The sequence below is a fragment of the Limtongia smithiae genome, assembly GCF_038497785.1.
Source record: "Limtongia smithiae strain NRRL Y-17922 unplaced genomic scaffold V1518scaffold_2, whole genome shotgun sequence".
In the NCBI taxonomy this organism is placed as follows: Eukaryota; Fungi; Ascomycota; class Lipomycetes; order Lipomycetales; family Lipomycetaceae; genus Limtongia; species Limtongia smithiae.
Genome location: NW_027117623.1, coordinates 620879 through 637648, shown reverse-complemented (window position 1 = coordinate 637648; position 16770 = coordinate 620879). Strand labels below are relative to the sequence as shown.

At 53.9% G+C, this 16770-nt stretch overlaps 5 protein-coding genes across 5 annotated transcripts; 1 reads left to right on the top strand and 4 right to left on the bottom strand.

The window, feature by feature from the left end:
- Positions 1 to 1690: 1690 nt before the first annotated feature.
- V1518DRAFT_425636 (Alpha/Beta hydrolase protein) lies at positions 1691 to 3703 on the top strand (the record flags this gene model as incomplete). The annotated part of the gene is made up of 1 exon (XM_066905930.1): positions 1691 to 3703. The coding sequence occupies one exon, from the start codon at positions 1691 to 1693 to the stop codon at positions 3701 to 3703; it is 2013 nt and encodes a 670-aa protein (XP_066761272.1).
- Positions 3704 to 3858: 155 nt separating this feature from the next.
- V1518DRAFT_411934 (transaldolase) lies at positions 3859 to 5094 on the bottom strand. The gene is made up of 2 exons (XM_066902979.1): positions 4913 to 5094; positions 3859 to 4847 (listed from the first exon to the last, which is right to left on the bottom strand). Exons 1-2 carry the CDS (start codon positions 4980 to 4982, stop codon positions 3943 to 3945), a joined length of 975 nt encoding a protein of 324 aa, XP_066761271.1. The 5' UTR covers positions 4983 to 5094; the 3' UTR covers positions 3859 to 3942.
- A 166-nt stretch (positions 5095 to 5260) lies between these two features.
- V1518DRAFT_159830 (CCR4-Not complex component, Not1-domain-containing protein) lies at positions 5261 to 11197 on the bottom strand. The gene is made up of 4 exons (XM_066900799.1): positions 11077 to 11197; positions 10705 to 11020; positions 7512 to 10648; positions 5261 to 7459 (listed from the first exon to the last, which is right to left on the bottom strand). The coding sequence occupies exons 1-4, from the start codon at positions 11104 to 11106 to the stop codon at positions 5351 to 5353; spliced, it is 5592 nt and encodes a 1863-aa protein (XP_066761270.1). The 5' UTR covers positions 11107 to 11197; the 3' UTR covers positions 5261 to 5350.
- Positions 11198 to 11814: 617 nt separating this feature from the next.
- On the bottom strand, positions 11815 to 15346 carry V1518DRAFT_411928 (Piwi domain-containing protein). The gene is made up of 7 exons (XM_066902978.1): positions 15092 to 15346; positions 14830 to 15032; positions 14625 to 14732; positions 14464 to 14572; positions 14335 to 14409; positions 13914 to 14285; positions 11815 to 13857 (listed from the first exon to the last, which is right to left on the bottom strand). The coding sequence occupies exons 2-7, from the start codon at positions 14860 to 14862 to the stop codon at positions 11984 to 11986; spliced, it is 2571 nt and encodes an 856-aa protein (XP_066761269.1). The 5' UTR covers positions 14863 to 15032; positions 15092 to 15346; the 3' UTR covers positions 11815 to 11983.
- On the bottom strand, positions 15347 to 16770 carry V1518DRAFT_411922 (uncharacterized protein). The gene is made up of 5 exons (XM_066902977.1): positions 16449 to 16770; positions 15987 to 16389; positions 15825 to 15937; positions 15519 to 15764; positions 15347 to 15440 (listed from the first exon to the last, which is right to left on the bottom strand). The coding sequence occupies exons 1-4, from the start codon at positions 16632 to 16634 to the stop codon at positions 15522 to 15524; spliced, it is 945 nt and encodes a 314-aa protein (XP_066761268.1). The 5' UTR covers positions 16635 to 16770; the 3' UTR covers positions 15347 to 15440; positions 15519 to 15521.

The window sequence follows — 16770 nt, the reverse complement described above, 5'->3', positions numbered from 1 at the left end:
GCCGCCCGTCAGGTCTGACGGCATACGTAAGCCGGGCAACTAGTCCGGATCAGACTAGCATCACTGCTGCCTCTGAGCGTGGCCGGCCACGTCGCATGCGAAACGGGGGGTCTCGTAGCACTGCGCCACGGCCAGGGCGCGCGGCAGCGGTGTGGTCGCGGCGGACACAGCTAATGCCCGAGTTCGGCGCCCGGGGAAGCGAGCGCTGCGCTTCGCTGCGCTTGGCTGCGGGTAAGTTCAGGGCCGAGCGGGGCAGCTGTGGAGCCCGTGTGGCTGGTGCGGCGCGGCGCCTGGATGGACGCGTTCGTGTTGCAGTGGCGCGTGATTGTGAAATCGGTGCTGCGGGCAGAGCGCAGAACCCGCGCGCGACCATCGGCCCGGCTGCCGAGATGTAGCTAGCGATGTCTCCGAGGGTCGTGCGCCGCGCGCCAATGTGCCCGCCGCGGCTGCCGCGCGGAATGGCGCTGCGGCGGACCGTCCTGCCAGCGGGCTGGCTTCTGCGGCGGCGCGGAGCTGCCCACGACGCCCTCGGCGCTGACGACTCCGCAGCGCGACGCGGCCCAGGCAGGCTGGCAGCGGCGGCCCCTGTTCGCGCCGGCGGAGCAGACCGGGCTGCTGGGAACGCTGGCGCGTCTGAAACGCACGCAGGGCCGCCGGCGCGGCGGCGGGGCGCGTGCAGCAGCGTGCATGCAGTCTGCCAGACGTCGTGGAAGGGCGACGCGTGTGGACGCAAGACGTGACGCGGCCTGTGCTGCGACGGCCGCTGTCTGCGGCCGCGACGAGCAGCCCACGTCGTGCGCGGACTTCTCGCGGCACATCCTGTCTTTCGCCCTCGTTTGCCTGGGGTTTGCTTGCCTGTGTTTCTCCGCTGGCGACTCTGTCTGCTTGCAGACGTATATGGTCCACACGGCAGCGGGAGGCACGGCTGTGGTGCTGGCCGACGCGGCACCTGGCGCGTTGTTGGGCGCGATGCGACCGGCGAGATCGACAGCAGAGACGTCCCCATGCAGCAGGCCTGCCGATACATGAGCACTTCAATGTCCAGTGCAGCAGCGGCATAGCTGCCGGACTCCTCAATTCGCTGGTTGTCATGCAGAGCGAGGCGCGCGGCCGAGAGTCGCGGCTGGCCGCGACCGCAGCGCAGTCAGAGCTCCGCATGCAACACGACCAGCCCACTCTGAGGAGCCGTGTTGACGTCCCCTTTCTGTCGGCAAAGACGAGCGTGCACAGAAGCTGGGGTGAGACGTATGCGGTGAATGGTCAGTCACTTTGGCGCAGCCTTCTGCTGTCGCAGCAAGTCTCTCGATTTCGGTGCAGTTTACTCTGCCCGCCGTGAAGTTGTCGGCCGTGCGAGTAGAGCGTCAGTGCCTTGAGGCCTCAATCTGCAGTAGCCGGCACGGTCGTGGCGGGTGCAGTTTGCAGTTCGCAGCCGTGGCCGGCTGTGAGTACTTCTGCCGTGTATATCTCCAGTGCATGGCCCCAGTCATAATCGTTATGTGTTTGACGGCCTGTCCACCGCAAGCGCAAGGCATCGTGCCGCGGTGCGGGTTCGCGACAGATCTGGAGGGCGGTTCAAACCAGGGATGTAAACCTTGTGACGGCGACGTGCGTCAGCTCTGCCGCACGGTTCCAAAACCAGACAGACGGGATGATGTCATGGCTGATAGGGAGATCACGTGGGCTATCGAAGATGCTCATCACGAAGCTGTGGGGCGCCGGCGGCGACGATCCCAGCTCCGCGCTTCTTCACCCACAGCTCAGGATGTACGTTCCACTAATAGGCCGCGTGGCGGTCACGGAATGGCCGCCGCTGGTATTCGGCATCGTCCTCGTCGCAGTGGAGTGGCTCCTGCGCGTCGTGACGCGGAGTCTGCCTGGCGTGGTCATCTGCGCGTTTGAGTCCGTTACGCGGAAGATCTACATGGTGCTGCTGCCCTCGACCACGCGCGAGCGCACGATTGTGCACAGCATCCACGACGCGCAGAGTTTTTCAGAGCTGTGCGGCTTGTTTGGACACGAGGTCGAGGAACACGTTGTGCGTACCGCGGACGGGTACGTCCTGGGGCTGCACCGCGTGCTGGCGAAGGGCGAGACCATCGAGCAGCGCCGGCGGCAGCAAGTTCAGCGTCCGGTGGTATACCTCCACCACGGTCTGCTCATGGACTCGGAGATCTGGACGTGCGTCACCGACGCGCGCCGCAGCTTGCCGCTGGTGCTCGTCGAAGCCGGCTACGACGTATGGGTCGGCAACAACCGCGGCAACAAGTACTCGAAGAAGCATGTGCTCATGTCCAGCGCGGACGCGGCGTTCTGGGATTTTTCAATGGACGAGCTCGCCATGTACGACATACCCGACACGATCGAGTACGTGCTCGATGCGACCGGCGCAGGCGACCTCGCGTACATCGGGTTCTCCCAGGGCTCCGCGCAGGCATTCGGCGCACTCGCGCTGTACCCCGCGCTGAACCGCAAGGTGCGCGTGTTTGTCGCGCTTGCACCGGCGCTGGCACCGCATGGCTTGCGGTTTGGACTTGTCGATGCGCTCGTGAAGGCCTCGCCGGGCCTGATGTACCTGACCTTTGGGCGGCGCGCGATACTCTCCTCCGCGGTGTTCTGGCAGAGCATCATGTACCCGCCGCTCTTTGTGCGACTCATCGACAGCGCGCTGGCGCTGTTGTTTGAATGGCGTGGACGCAACATGTCGATGCACCAGAAAATCGCGGCGTACGCGCACTTGTACTCGTTCACCTCCGTCAAGACCGTCGTGCACTGGTTCCAGATCATGCGGCATTCCTGTTTCCAGATGTTTGACGACGACGTGAACAGCCCCGTGCGCATGTACGGCACCGCCTTCTACCGCGTCGCGCAGTTCCCCACGCGCAACATACGTACGCCGATATATCTCGTCTACGGCACGGCAGACTCGCTTGTAGACATCGACGCGATGCGCGCCGCGCTGCCGCCGAGTACTGTCGCCGTGCCTGTCGCGGGCCACGAACATTTGGACATTGTTTGGGGCGACGAAGTCCATCGGGTTGTTATCCCGCACGTGCTGCAGGTGCTGGCGGACCACTATGGTGAGGAGGAGCAGGGCAGGCTGGACGAGAAGCGCTCCGACGATGCGTCGCAGGACGCCTCGTTCCAAGACGCGTTTGACGACGGCGACGATGGCGAGGAAGAAGACGAAGAAGACGAGTACATCAAGGCCACGGACGACCACGACAGCACTGGTATTCCGGCAAGCAACGCCACACTCGCAACAACCACAGCGCAAGAACCCCACAACCCGCCGCCGCCCGCGGCCGCCGCCTTCCCCACGCGGAGCAGAGCTGCAAGCATCACCACCAGCACCACTGCCACATCCACCGCCGTGGCGGCCACGACCTCGGCCTCGCACACAAGCACCGCGCACCTGCGGCGTCTGTCCGCCGCGTTCTCGCGCGAGGCCGGCGGCATTGTGCTCGGCAGCGCAGACGCGGTGACCGGCGTGGCCCGCCCGGGGACGTACGTGCGGGGCCAGCGCCGCAGCGTGAGCGGCGGTGGCGACGCCGCCGGCGGCAGCGCGGCGATGGGAGGCACGGCGGCGACAGCGCCAGCGCGAGCTGCCGCAGAGACAGGGGGAGGGACAGGCACGACGTCGGCGGCAACGGCGATGATGTCCACGACAATGCGGCGCGTGTTAGGAGTTGCGGGCGCGGAGTGAAGACGCCGAGGGCACAGTGGAGGTTAAACCCCCAAACACGGACCATGCTGCTCCGCGCAGCGCGTCGCGAGGCAGCACGCGGCAACGTGCTGCACGCCCGCGGCTACACGCCGTCCGGCGACTCGGTCTGCAATTGGCAACCCGCCGTCTCGGCATTTCTAATTGCAATTGCATCATCATTAAAATTATTACCATGTATATTTTTCTGCCGCGGCTACATCGCAAACACAAGCACGCGCTTAAGCGGCAACCTTGACCTTGAGGACCTCGAGCAGGGTGTTGGCGTCGGCGGCGAACTTGCGGATGCCGTCCGAGAGCTTCTCGGTGGCCATCTGGTCCTCGTTGAGCGCGAAGCGGAACGCGGCAGCATCATCGATGAACGAGACCTTCTCCATGTCGAGCGCAGACGCGGCCTCCGCGTCGAGGACCTTGGGCACCGCTGCCTCAGAGTTGTAGAGCTCCTCGAGCAAGTTGGGGGAGATCGTCAGGAAGTCAACACCAGCGAGCGCGGTGATCTCGGTGGTGTTGCGGAACGACGCACCCATGACGATCGTCTTGTAGCCAAACTTCTTGTAGTAGTTGAAGATCGACTTCACCGAGATCACACCGGGGTCCTCCGCGCCGAAGTAGGTCTTCCCGGTGCTGGCTTTGTACCAGTCGAGAATGCGGCCGACGAACGGCGAGATCAAGGTCGCCTTGGCCTCCGCGCAGGCCACGGCCTGGACGAACGAGAACAGCAGCGTCAGGTTGGTGTGGATGCCGTAGTCGGCCTCGAGGATGCGCGCGGCGAGGATGCCCTCGTAGGTAGACGCAATCTTGATCAGGATCCGATCCGACGGGATGCCGAGATCCTTGTACAGCCCGATGATCTTCAGCGCCTTCTCGACCGTCGCCGCAGTGTCGAACGACAACCGCGCGTCAACTTCAGTCGACACTCGTCCGGGCACGATCTTCAGGATCTCCTTGCCAAACTCAACCAGCAACCGATCGAGCGCCTCCGCCGCCATCGCGTCCACGCTGCCACCCTTCGCCTTGCCGTACTCGACCGCGACGTCGATCAGACTGGCGTACTCGGGCTTCTTGGCCGCGGCCAGAATAAGGGACGGGTTGGTAGTCGCATCCTGCGGCTTGTACTTGGCAATTGCTGCGTGGACAATGTCAGTAATTGTGCACTTCCTGACTGTCCTCCCATCCGCCAGGCGAACTCACACTCAAAGTCGCCCGAGTCCGACACAACGACGGTGCCGGTCGCCTTCAGCTGGTCCAGGGAGGAAACCATTGTGCGGTAGTTGATGATTGACTGACGAAAGTGCTGGCTCTGTGCAAATGGTGCGATGCGCGGTGATCGCTGCTCCGGTGCCCTTTTTAACCGTGTCCGCCACGCGGGCGAGTGCTCTCCGGATCCCGCCCCCGCGCCTGCCCGTGCCCCCCCTAACCCCCGTCCTGTGCGCTCTCCGACCGCCGCCCGTTACCCTTGCCCTGCTCAGCCACCGCGCCAGCCACGCCCTCAGCCACTCATCCGGCTTCTTCCTCTCCGGCCGCTTCACCGCGGCTTCGGCTCAAACCATCAGTCAGTTGCAATTCATATTCATCAAATAATATACACATTCTCTAGTACTCGCACACTTATGTACACATACATATACTCTACTCCTGTGGACCCCGCCGCCACATCTCCCGCTGCGTAACTCCCTGCACCAGCAGAAGCCCCCACGGGTGCGGCCGGTGGCACAGCACCCGCTCCAGAACAACTCGTGCAATCTGCTCCCGCACGCCCCGTTGTTCGCTCTCCTCTGCACCGTCTGTGCCCTCGTAAAGCTGGAGCATTAGTGCACTGAAATAAAACGTGTGGCTGTTCGGATACCGCAGCTGGTTTGCCATCGCTCCAAATAGAAAAAACCGACCCTCCGCGTTCAGCGCCTGCATCAGTTCACGCATGAACCGCACGTACACCGTCATCGCGTCAAACACGACAGTGCCGCTCCCGCTGTTCACCTTCATGTCTTCGACGGCTTGTGTGCCCACGTATAGCACCACCGCATTCATCCCCGCAATGTTCGTCGTCACTGTGTCAAATCCGAGCCCGATCTCCGACCGCGCCGGCGCTCCAAGCTGCTCGACAAGCGTTGTCATCGTCATCCCGCTGCCTCCTGACTTCAGGTACGCGTCCACAAACTTCTTCATCTCAAACTGCTGCAAGTCCTCGCCCGGATCCCGCGCTATCACCGGGTCCTGACGGCTCTCCGCCAGTCGCTCAATCTTGAAACCGGCCGCGGTAGGGTCCGGAAGCGTCATATTGTGCGGAAACGCGCTCAGAATGAGATTCCGTAGCTGGATGCAGCAGATTGGCACTGCATTGCACAGTGTGTAATGGTACTGCGCCAAAAACTCAGGCACATCGTGCAGCAGCACAAGCACAATCCGCAGTGTACCCTTGTAGATATACCGAATGCTATCCGGCAGCTCCGTCCCCACAAGATGCATCCCGATGAACTTCATCAGCTCCTCGAGAAGATCCGCAAACTGCGCCCATCCCTTTCGTCGCTCGAGGTTCAGGATCTTAGGCATGTACATCCGGTGCGAGATCATTGACATCCATGCAAACGTGAATCCCGGGAATGCCATCGGCTGCAGCGTCTTGAATATGTCTGTAATCAGGCTGTAAAACTCATCCTTGAACTCCGTGTGCGCGTCCTCAATTTCTGCCCATTGACACAGAATGCTTGAAAACAGTCGGAAAAACGGCAGTCCGTTGAAAGCACCAGCTTGCGTCTCATGCTCATGCGCAAAAACAAGGCAGAACACGCTTAATATTCCTCGCAAGTAATGTATCTTTGTCGTCTCCTCATTCTCATCGTGTACCCGGAACAGCATTATCACCAGCTTAGCAAGACTGTCCACTGCAATCACGCCATCCTTCGCCGTCAACCCGCTGTTGCGCGCCTCCAGATCTTTGGCATACGCATCAACGCAGTACTCCAGCGCAGATCGGAAAAACACGCCTAGAAATTTTGAGTCCTCCAGTAGTCCGTTCTCCGACATTTGCAAAATAAAAATGAACAGCAACTTCTCGTTTTGTGCCGGGTGCTGCGTCAATCTCACCCACTCATGGAAAATATATTTCATATTATCCTTCACCGCATATCCTTCGTCCGCGTTTGGAACAGTCGGGACGGCGGCGGTCTCTAGCGATGCAATCAGCTGGCGTGCAATCGCCTGCGATGGCCCGGCCTCTGCCGCGACTGTCTTCATAGCCTCCAGGCAAAGCGAAAATTCGGTCCGTAACGCGCACGGCGATTCTCCCAACACCGCCTCGTGGATCAGCTTCGCAATGAACTCGATCGCAGGTCTCCGCCGTGCCTGAATCTGCTTTGACAAATTGACGTCGAGCTCCTGCGGATGGACAAGTCTCATCTTCATCAGCGTGATCATAACTGGTACATTAAACTTGCGCTCGTCTTCCGAGTGAATTAGCCACAGGACAACTTCCTTGGCAGTCGTCACCGAGTAATCGCAAAGCCGTGCAAGCAGAAACGCAAGAGTTTCTCGCGCCAGCTGCGAATCCGCTGCCGTAAACAACATACTAACAACGCACTGGGCCGTAACAGAAATAAACTGATCACGATTGGGCATCCGGTTCACAACCGCGTTCAAGAATGCGGTCACTGTAACCTTCACTCGGCTTTCCGGAGCAAGTTGGTCAAACGACGTCTCACTACTCTCCTTCACCGCAGCCAGCAAGTTCTCAATGGCGGCCTCGAATCATTGTTAGTCCAATCCTCTCGTCTCAGTAACTGTAAATACGTACCTGCACGGCTGGGTCAACGACAACAGAAGCTCTGTTCATCGGAGCACGGGTAATATCAGACTGCGCACCAAACGAATGATTCTCCTGGACTAGCTGCTGAGCTGTGTGCATGCTCATATCTGGCTGTTGCTGTTGTAACAGTCCTTGTTGCTGCGCTTGCTGCGTCATAATAGGCATCATTCGCTGTTGGCTCTGTTGCTGCAAAGTAATCTGTTGCTGTTGCTGCTGTTGCTGTTGTTGCAACGGATGCGGCTGCATGTGCGATTGCAGTAGACCTGCGTACTCAGAATTCGCAAACTCGTTCGTCTGACTTCCGGTCTCCAAGCCACCATTGCCCAATCTCGGCTTCCCGAAGTCCTCGTACACTCTGAGCTGTTGGCGTGTAAGTCCCGGAGTCTTCAGTCGAAACGGTTCTGGAAGATTTAACGCGTGCAACGACACGGAAGAGTCAATGAAAGGTTGACGCAGATCACGATGACGTCGTCGCACATAAGCCTCAGCAAGTGCTTCGTCGACGCCAGTAATACCCTTTTCAATCGCCTTCTGCTGGATGACCGCACAAGCCCGATCAAGCTGCTCGTTCACTGCCACATTGAGAACATCAGCTGTAAGCGAGCTCTCTCCATAGCCACTGGACACGAGAAGCGTACGAATGTTGTTGCTGATATTGATACGTAGAGGCTCCTTGCATGTAACAAGAGCCAAATTACTGGCCAGATAGCGCACCATGTTATGTGCAGCACTGCGTAACTTCTCATCGTCGCCCTCAAGTGCGAAATCCTTCGATGTCAGCTCCTGTGTAGCGAGAACAGCGATGGTGGCCGAACGCTCAACCACCAGCCCAAGAATTTCGCGAATAGCCTTGTCGACGGCAACCTGAACAATCCTCTTCAACGATGGGTGATTTAACACAGTAGTAGGCAAGTAACTTGTCGACAATGTAGGCGTCCCAACACTCATGTTGTCAGAAACCGGCATATTCGTCCTAGCATCCAAGCGGTTATATCCCGCCAATGACAATCGATTAAACTCATCGCTCATTTCCGGTCGTCCAAGAATATCGGCCTCGTCCAGCAGCTCGGTCTTCGGAGGTCGATGTCGCACTAGCGTAGATGGCTCGATCTCTGAAATCTCGATATTCAAAGTTTTGCACAACAGCTCAATCTCGAATTTTAGGTTCAGCTTGAGCTCCGCGAAAGTGTACAACTCCACCATTAGCTTCAAGATGCCCATTAACCATGGATTCGGCGGTCTGAAAATACGAGAGTTCACTGCCTTCTCCAGGACTTTGCACGTAAATGGTAGGGCAATAATCAACCGATTTGAATCAAAAGCCTCAATCAACAGATCCTTGAATGAAATATTCTTATGCTTGATAGACTTGTCGCGAGCAATTGTAAGAATGCCGAGCCACCCTCCCAGATTCTTCAATCTGCCCCTTTCGCTGGAAGAAACAACGGTTTCGGGCGAATTCAAAAGCGTGATAATGCTCGCATAAGTATTGTATAGCACTTGACGAATTAGATGCGAGTCGTTCAGTAAATCAAGCATCTCAATGTAAAGCATATGATAGTTCGGCTCCTGCTTCACGCGTGTATCAACGAGATACTGAGCAAACCACTGGTAGTACTTTTCGTCCAAGATGCTCTTCAGGTCGCTAGATTTTTGCTCAATATTGGACTGCGCAACATTATTCACAATAAATAAAATCTTGTCCTGCACTTCTTCGTCTGGATCTTCCGACGGCTGTTCGCCAGGACTTGACGAGTCTAAATGAAGAGAACGGAAAGGCGGAGGTAAAGGTGCTGCAAGCGAGTCGCCGTTCTGCTTTTCTTGCAGCATATTTCCAGAATCAATGCTCTCGTTGTTCGTAATGCTCCGCAGTTTCTTGAACAGCAATGGCTGTAAGTTCTCAAGAGAAGTGACCTGCAAAAGCATTGCACAGTACTGCGGAAATTCCTCCAATCGAAACTGAAACTGCATAAGAGCTTCAACGCCGAATTTGAACATCTTCACATCCGGCGGCTCTCGTAATGCCTCTAAAACAAAGCGAAGAGCCACATCTAGCGGAATATCCTCAATAAGATGATATTGAATAATTGCGCCAAAGAGCACAGCGGTCGTCGCCAACGCCGCCGCTGGATAACCTGGAAAAAATCGGTATTCGTCAAAGAGAGAGTGTACCATGCACGCAAAGATGTCTTGATTGCTAGGATCATCCGAAGTACGTAAATTTTGCAGCAGACTGATGACTTCGGTAATACTCATGTCCTGTTGTGTCTTTGGCTCATTCATATTCTGTTCATACATCTTCTTGTAGTAGTACTTCATCTGTTTCTCGACCTCTGGCGAAAACGAGTTGGTGGCGCTGTTAACCAGAATGGCCGGATCGTGACCACGTCCGAAGTTGATGAGACGTGGATATGTCTGAATGCATTGAGCTTGCACGCCCTCCCAAATTTCCACATACTCTGAGGGAATGGTGTGCTTCAAAACTACATGCATTAAATCGTACACAACTTGAACGTGCAGTGGTAACACATCAGGTTGTTCAGGGCTATCCGGCTGCGGCTGCTGTTGTTGCTGCTGTTGCGTATACTCGCTGGACGCTTTAAAGTTCAAAAAGTTGATAATAGCGATAATGAATCCCTGGTTATCGGTCGCGAGCACTTGATCAACAAACTTTAGCAAAGGATACTTCTCGACTCTGGCGAAGTGAGAAAACAAGTCAAGTGCAAGAGAATACGGCTTGCAATGCACAAGTTCCTCAAAAACTGCAGGGTCCGTAATGTCGCTCGCAATCCTGACAATAATGTTCCCATCGTATTTGTATTCATCGCCGCTGGCTTGAACAGATGATAACAGTTCCTGTAGAGACTCCAGCGGAGTCTGGAGACTTGTAGGAGCGTCTAAAATGACAGCAATCGAAGACGGAATGGATGACAACGCGTAACGTGTGCGGATGGCATTGAAGAGACTTGCCTGCTTTCTAGAATCGAAAAATGAGGGAACAGGATCTTGGACGAACTGATTCAAAATTATAGCGATGTTGGAGTCGGTAAGAGTCGAAGGGTACTGTGCTTTATCCCGTACAGAAGCGAGAAATGAGCTAAAATTGTCGGCAAGAATATCAAACGCTAGATTGGTTTAGCGTCAGAATTGAGCGTCGGTGTTAGAAAAAGGGAAATCATACCTTGAAGCTGCAATTCTGTGTTCCAAGACTGTTTCACTCCCAAACACAATATTGTGCGCTGAAAAGGATCAAGTTGGAACGCATCGAAAAAAGCGTGGAGCTGGAAATCCTTGAGGTTGTCTGTATCAGAAGCCGAGATGGAATCTGTGAATTTGTACGAAAGTGAAGGATTCGATGCCAGAATTGACAGCTCTTCGGACAATAATCTCTTTGACATTGGGCCCTCCGTTGATCTCGATGATGCTGCTGAATATCCGTAGGCTATAAGACGTCGAAAATACTTTTGATAGACTTCAGGCCCGTTGTGGTCGCAAAGCTGAGGCATAGGTTAGTCAACATAAAACAGTCTGTGTCAAAACCTTAATTGTAAACATACCTGGCGTATCTGCTTGGTAATAGCATCCCACTTGTCCTCCTTGATCGTAGAGACAAGAACAACGATTTGTGCCGAGACAATCTTCGATAAATCCGTAGGACGGCCGCCTCCGCCACCACCCGAGGAGCCACCTTGCACGCCAGCCGCGGCGTTCCCGCCAACTCCACTGCTAGCGGCAGATAGCTGTGTGGACACTGTCGAAGCTGCGGATGCGGATGCCAGTTGTTGGCGAGAAGGAGAAGCAGATGTTGGTCCAGTCGACGCAGACCCAGAGGCTGCTAAAGGTGGATTTAACGAGGATGGATGTTGAGACGAAATTTCGAAGGATCAGAATAGCGCGAGTAATCTTGCGCCGATGTAGACGAACAGGGGAGGAACTGGATCGCGCGGCAGGGTATGCGTCTCGAAGCACGACTGAAGGAACGACAAAGAGGACGCAACGATCCACAGGTGAGCTGGAGAAGCGTCTCGCAATTTCTGCGCCGGTATTGCCCGCTGAAGTGATAGCGCGAGATGCACAGGCTAACGGGTCGTCGTCGTCGAGGTGGTCAAACACGAGTATTGTGTCGAATGGAGCGTGAGAGGCAAGACAACCCAGTTTTGCAAACGCGGGAGCAGGGCAAGCCACAAGCAAGTACCAGACCCGCTTTATTGGTGATCACCCCCGCTCCGGCGGTTGAGTCCCTTGCAAATCACTTTACCCGGAAGCATGCACTTCGTGGTGTGAATCTACCGCCGCAGCACTCTCTGGATTCTAGTGAAAGTCACCAGCAACTGGTATTCATAAATCACTACTAAGTATGCTTAAATCCGAATAATATATTTCCCCCTTAGATCGACAGTGAAGTCAACAACATTGAGACGCCACAGTAGCAGGAAGCAACAAGAATCACACGTCATGGTTTAAATAAACCACATTTCACCGGCCAATGTCGCATGCAATGGGCGTACCTTTCTTACCGTGGCATCCTCTCCAGAAGAGACCCCAGTCTTTTCAGAAACCATGGAGAGCGAGTCCTCGCCGCCGTCCTCTTCGTGAGCATGTCCACGCTGACCCGCCAAGTGAGCATAGTATACTGGTGGGCAGAGAGAGACAGAAGTAGTAGCACGCGCGAAGGTGAAACACATGTTGTGCACAAATTGCTGGAAGAGATCCACAGGCATCTTGTTCTCATCGTGAATGACGTGGTAGTGCACAGGACGAGCAGTACCCTGTAGTGCGATGTGGGAAACAAGGTAAAAGTCGTACTCCGACGGGTGGGTAATGTCGCGTTCAATGATTGTGCCTGGCAGAACATTGCCATTGCGGTCCCCACCGTTGCGGTCAGCAGGGAAGATTCTTGAATGGTGACGCTTGGTACAGATTGTGACTGTAATAAAAGGCTTATAAGCGGCCGAGAGCGTTTGGCAAGCTTCCTTGATATACGCTAGCTCCTTTTCAATGATAGCCGCATACTGTCCCTCACTGACACCATCACGGAAGTAGAATATGCGGACAGGTACCTTACCAGTCTTTGCGCGATACTGTGTCAGCAATTGACGAACAAACAGTATCATATTATCCCGAGTGATGGTCTCAACTCGATGGCCATTAGTGTTAACAATACCGGCATAACGTGTGGCCATCAAGTCCACCGATCCTACCATAGAAGCAAAAGATGCACGCATGGATCCAGGAGCAGGATGGGAAACATCTGCACCGAGAACAATGGCCGGTTCCTTTCCAAACAGGGGGAACGAACTTCGGTCGAGGTAAACATTTGTGCCACCGAGCTTACTGTTGACCTTCAAGTCAACATTAGCACAGTATTGAGGTTTTGCCTGTTCAACGTGGCGCGACTGCACGCACTGACTCAGAACGCCAAGCTCGGTATCGCAAAAGTTCTTGATGGAGGAGTAAGGCTCTACGGTCTTAGTAAGAAGAATGCAGACCAACAGCTGGGGTCTCTTGTGAACAGCGTTGCCAGCAGCATTGTAAACAGCGCGCAGGGATTCACCACAATCACGGCTAGAATCGGCGTAAAGAATCGGAGGTGCTTTGTTTCCAACACTGCCACCATGGCCCGTGTGGGTTCGGATAAACTGTCTCACAAAGTTCTGTACGATGTCTTCGGGAACACGACGTGGAGGAGCAAATACCAGCACCCCCCAAGAGTCGAGGTTCATCGGAGCAGCCAACTTTTGGCCAATCAAGTTCCAACGACCTTCACGAGGAATAATAAATTTCTGCTTGCTGCCGTCGCCATAAGCAATCTTCGGTGCATCCAAAACGCGGCCGTCCGAAACGATTAAATTCGGGCTAATGCGCATGTTGTACGCTTTAAGAACAGGATCATTGTTCCAGCCTAGAAGCTCGACATTCTCTTTGATCGCCTGAAGTCTTTCGCGGGGCTTGGTGGCCGTGATCTTGATCATATCTGCAGTCTGACGGTCGGAAATCTTGTACGGGTACTTCTGGCCAGGTTGAACCCAGCAGAGCTCGATCGGAAATTTAGCGCCTTTGCGAGTCTCCACCAGAGGAAGCTGCGGGTAGCGAAGACGGATGTTGTAAGTGCGCGCAAAATACTGAGCAACAGATACAGTCTCCTTATCCTTAGTCTCGAAAGTGTCCTGGTCAGCGCTACTGGAACTGAAACCATCTACGATGTAGACTTTCTTCTCGTGCTCAGGTCCTCGGTACTTGATGAAGAATCCAAGCCTCTTGAACTTTCGAAGCTCGCGCATAACTCGAGGAGAATCGGGGCCGGTCAAGCGGGACACAATGCCATTCGGGTTCGCTAATGTCAGTCAGCAGCAATGTCATCGCTGATGTAGTTCATTACAGCGAACTTACTTCCCACAAACTTCGCAATCACGTCAAGGAGAGGACCTGAGGACCAAAACACTGTAGTTGCCACGTCGACGTTGATAGTCAACTTGCCAAGAGAGGGACGAACGGACTGGAAAATGCCTTTCCATGCCTCAACACCGCCGTCGAGGGGATAAGAACGGCCCTCCTGGAAGAATGTGCGCTTGATGGCAGTAAGGCGCTTAGAGGGAGACTCTCGCAACAAATGGTCCAAGAAGTTGATCGCAACGAGAACGTCGCTGTCCATCGTATACTGGTTGTTGATATACTCCCGCAAGACCTGCATGGAGACAACAGCGGACTTGCGGATAAGAAGGCGGTGCTTATTCGGCTTCTGACCGGACCTGAGTTCACGACCTTTCATGCAATTAGTTAGGCACCAAGTATACCGCAAAGAAGAGCATGCCATGATCAAGATCGACGATCAACGAGAGCTCGTCGCCAATGGACAGAGGTCCTCTGGACCAGGCCAAACGGTTGCCTACCAAGACATGTCAGTTCACTTCATAAATCAATGATATCCCAGTACAATTACCGTCGAAAATGATAGGCTTGCCCTGTTGTCCGAGCTTCTCCTGGACAGTGGGGTCGTTCCACACCTTCTTGATCAATGCGCGTACATCGGTGCCATTGTTTACTTGCACCTGTGCGAGAAATTAGCGTTGGAAGACTGCACGCGTCCATATTGGTACTCGCATCATACTGAACGATTTGCACATCCGGGAAAGAGGCAACCTCGAAATGGTTCGCAATAAACTTTCTGGCTTGACCTGCGCGGCCATATCCAGGACGTTTGACGAATTGCTTTAAAAGATTATGTTAGTCACGATCGGCAAAATGCTGTGTCGATAACACAATTTGGGTGTCGTCGGACTGCATGAGAAACAGTAAAGAATCATACCGTTAGAGCCAACGCGCTCTCTTTTGCCTCCATGCTTAGAGTCGCTGTGAGGTCACTTCGAGGCTAGCGTGATTGCGAAACCACTAGATGGAGGAAGAAGAATCAAAAAGCGCGATTGCGCGGTGTAAATTCGTTGCTCTGCCTGATTTCGTTCTTGGCAGCGCATAAGAGCAGATCGCCGGTTCGCCGTCGTATCACCCGCCCTGACCATTCCGGGTCAGCCAAAAAGCACTAGTAATAGCGTACTACATATGTTTATTACAAATCGCCAAACTGTATTTATTCATTTGTTTTCTGAGATTCAGAGAACTCTACAATTCAAAATCAGCGAGTGAAGTTATGCACGAGGTGCATGCAGTTTACCCAGACTTCCGGAAACTTTACACCGGCCGGCTTGCGCGTAAAATGAACTCTTCGCAATTCGCGCGTCGGGCGTTGGGCCATGTTACAGCTCAGCAGTAAGCCGAATCTGGTTTTTGCTTGTTGATGACATTCATAAGCACTCAGTGTGCTCTCAATGGTTGTTGAGCCACGTCAGTTTATTGAATAATTCAGCTGATATCAGAGTTGGGGCAATAATACTAGTGCTACTAGCGATTGAAATTCGATGCCTAAAAGCATGAAGTTTAGCACTGTTATCATGATGTATAGTATATTCGTGACTCATTTATGCAAAAGGAATTACAAACCATTTAGTTCTCTGTCCAACGGCTCACACGGAGACTGGGCAAAAATCTGCCAACAACACGCTGGTACTCAGCATACGCAGGATATCTTGACTTTGAGATGGCCTCAGTCAAAGTAGTGGACGCCTGAAAGAGCAAGATATAGCCACACGGACCGATCATGGGCCAGCTAATCCAGTCTCCAGTAAGATTGATACTCCACAAGTAGGGCAATGTCCAGAAAGTTTGTTCGGCGAAAAAGTTTGCATGCTAAAGCGTTACATGCTGTCAGAAAATTGTCTCAAATAACAGTATGCATGCTTAACGTACACGAGAATATGCAAATGTGCCTCTGGTGCAGAATCCACGTTCCAATTCAGCTTGCGTATAGTCTTTGGAGATCGTTCCAGTTATCTTATACTGAGCTTTCGCATTTTGGTATCCTAAACCATTCAATATATCACTATGGAAGATAAGAGCACGTAAACTTACGCCACATCTCATTATCCGAAGTGATTTCGATCAAAATGCAACACAGTAATAGTACGAGAACAATCAAATCCTTCGCTGTCCATTCAACATCCGTGGAATCCAAGAGAACTAATGCGGGAGTCGTGATTGCTAGAAGTAGCAGCAATTGAGTAATACTAATAAACACCAAGCTGAAAATCAAAAACAGTGCAGAAGGGATCTTTGATCGCAATATCTTCCACCGGTAGTCTTCAGTTCCAGAATAGCCGCCCTTGCGAGCGAAGTTGAAGGTCAGCCGAACGGACCATATAAGCACGACTACGGTGTACATCAATAGTCGAGGATTAATAGTGCCGTAAAAGTAGGTATGTATAAAGTAGTGACACACAGTTACGCAAGGCAGGAGAGACCAGAGACGATCGATCTAATATATCAGATTAGCTTGGTGATCTTCAGAGATAGTAAATACACATGAGTCAGTACATGAGAGTGCTCATTCTGGGCCGTTCCCGCAATGAAAGTCGTTATCATAAGCACAATATGAACGACCAATGCACTCGTTAGAGGATGCGCATCTCTGTAGAATTCCGATATGGTCATAGATCCGCGGATGGAGTTGTCAATGAGTTGCGCTTGAAGCAGAACCGCATCTTCGTCAATTTGCAGCATGGCAATGATGTTCGCCGGGCCAATTTGATAGCTCTTGCGCGAATAAAAACCTATTGCATAGCTGGTTGAAAATTGTTGGAGACGGGAACGGGTTTCATTACCGTTGATCTGCAAGATTGTCGGAAACCAAACACGC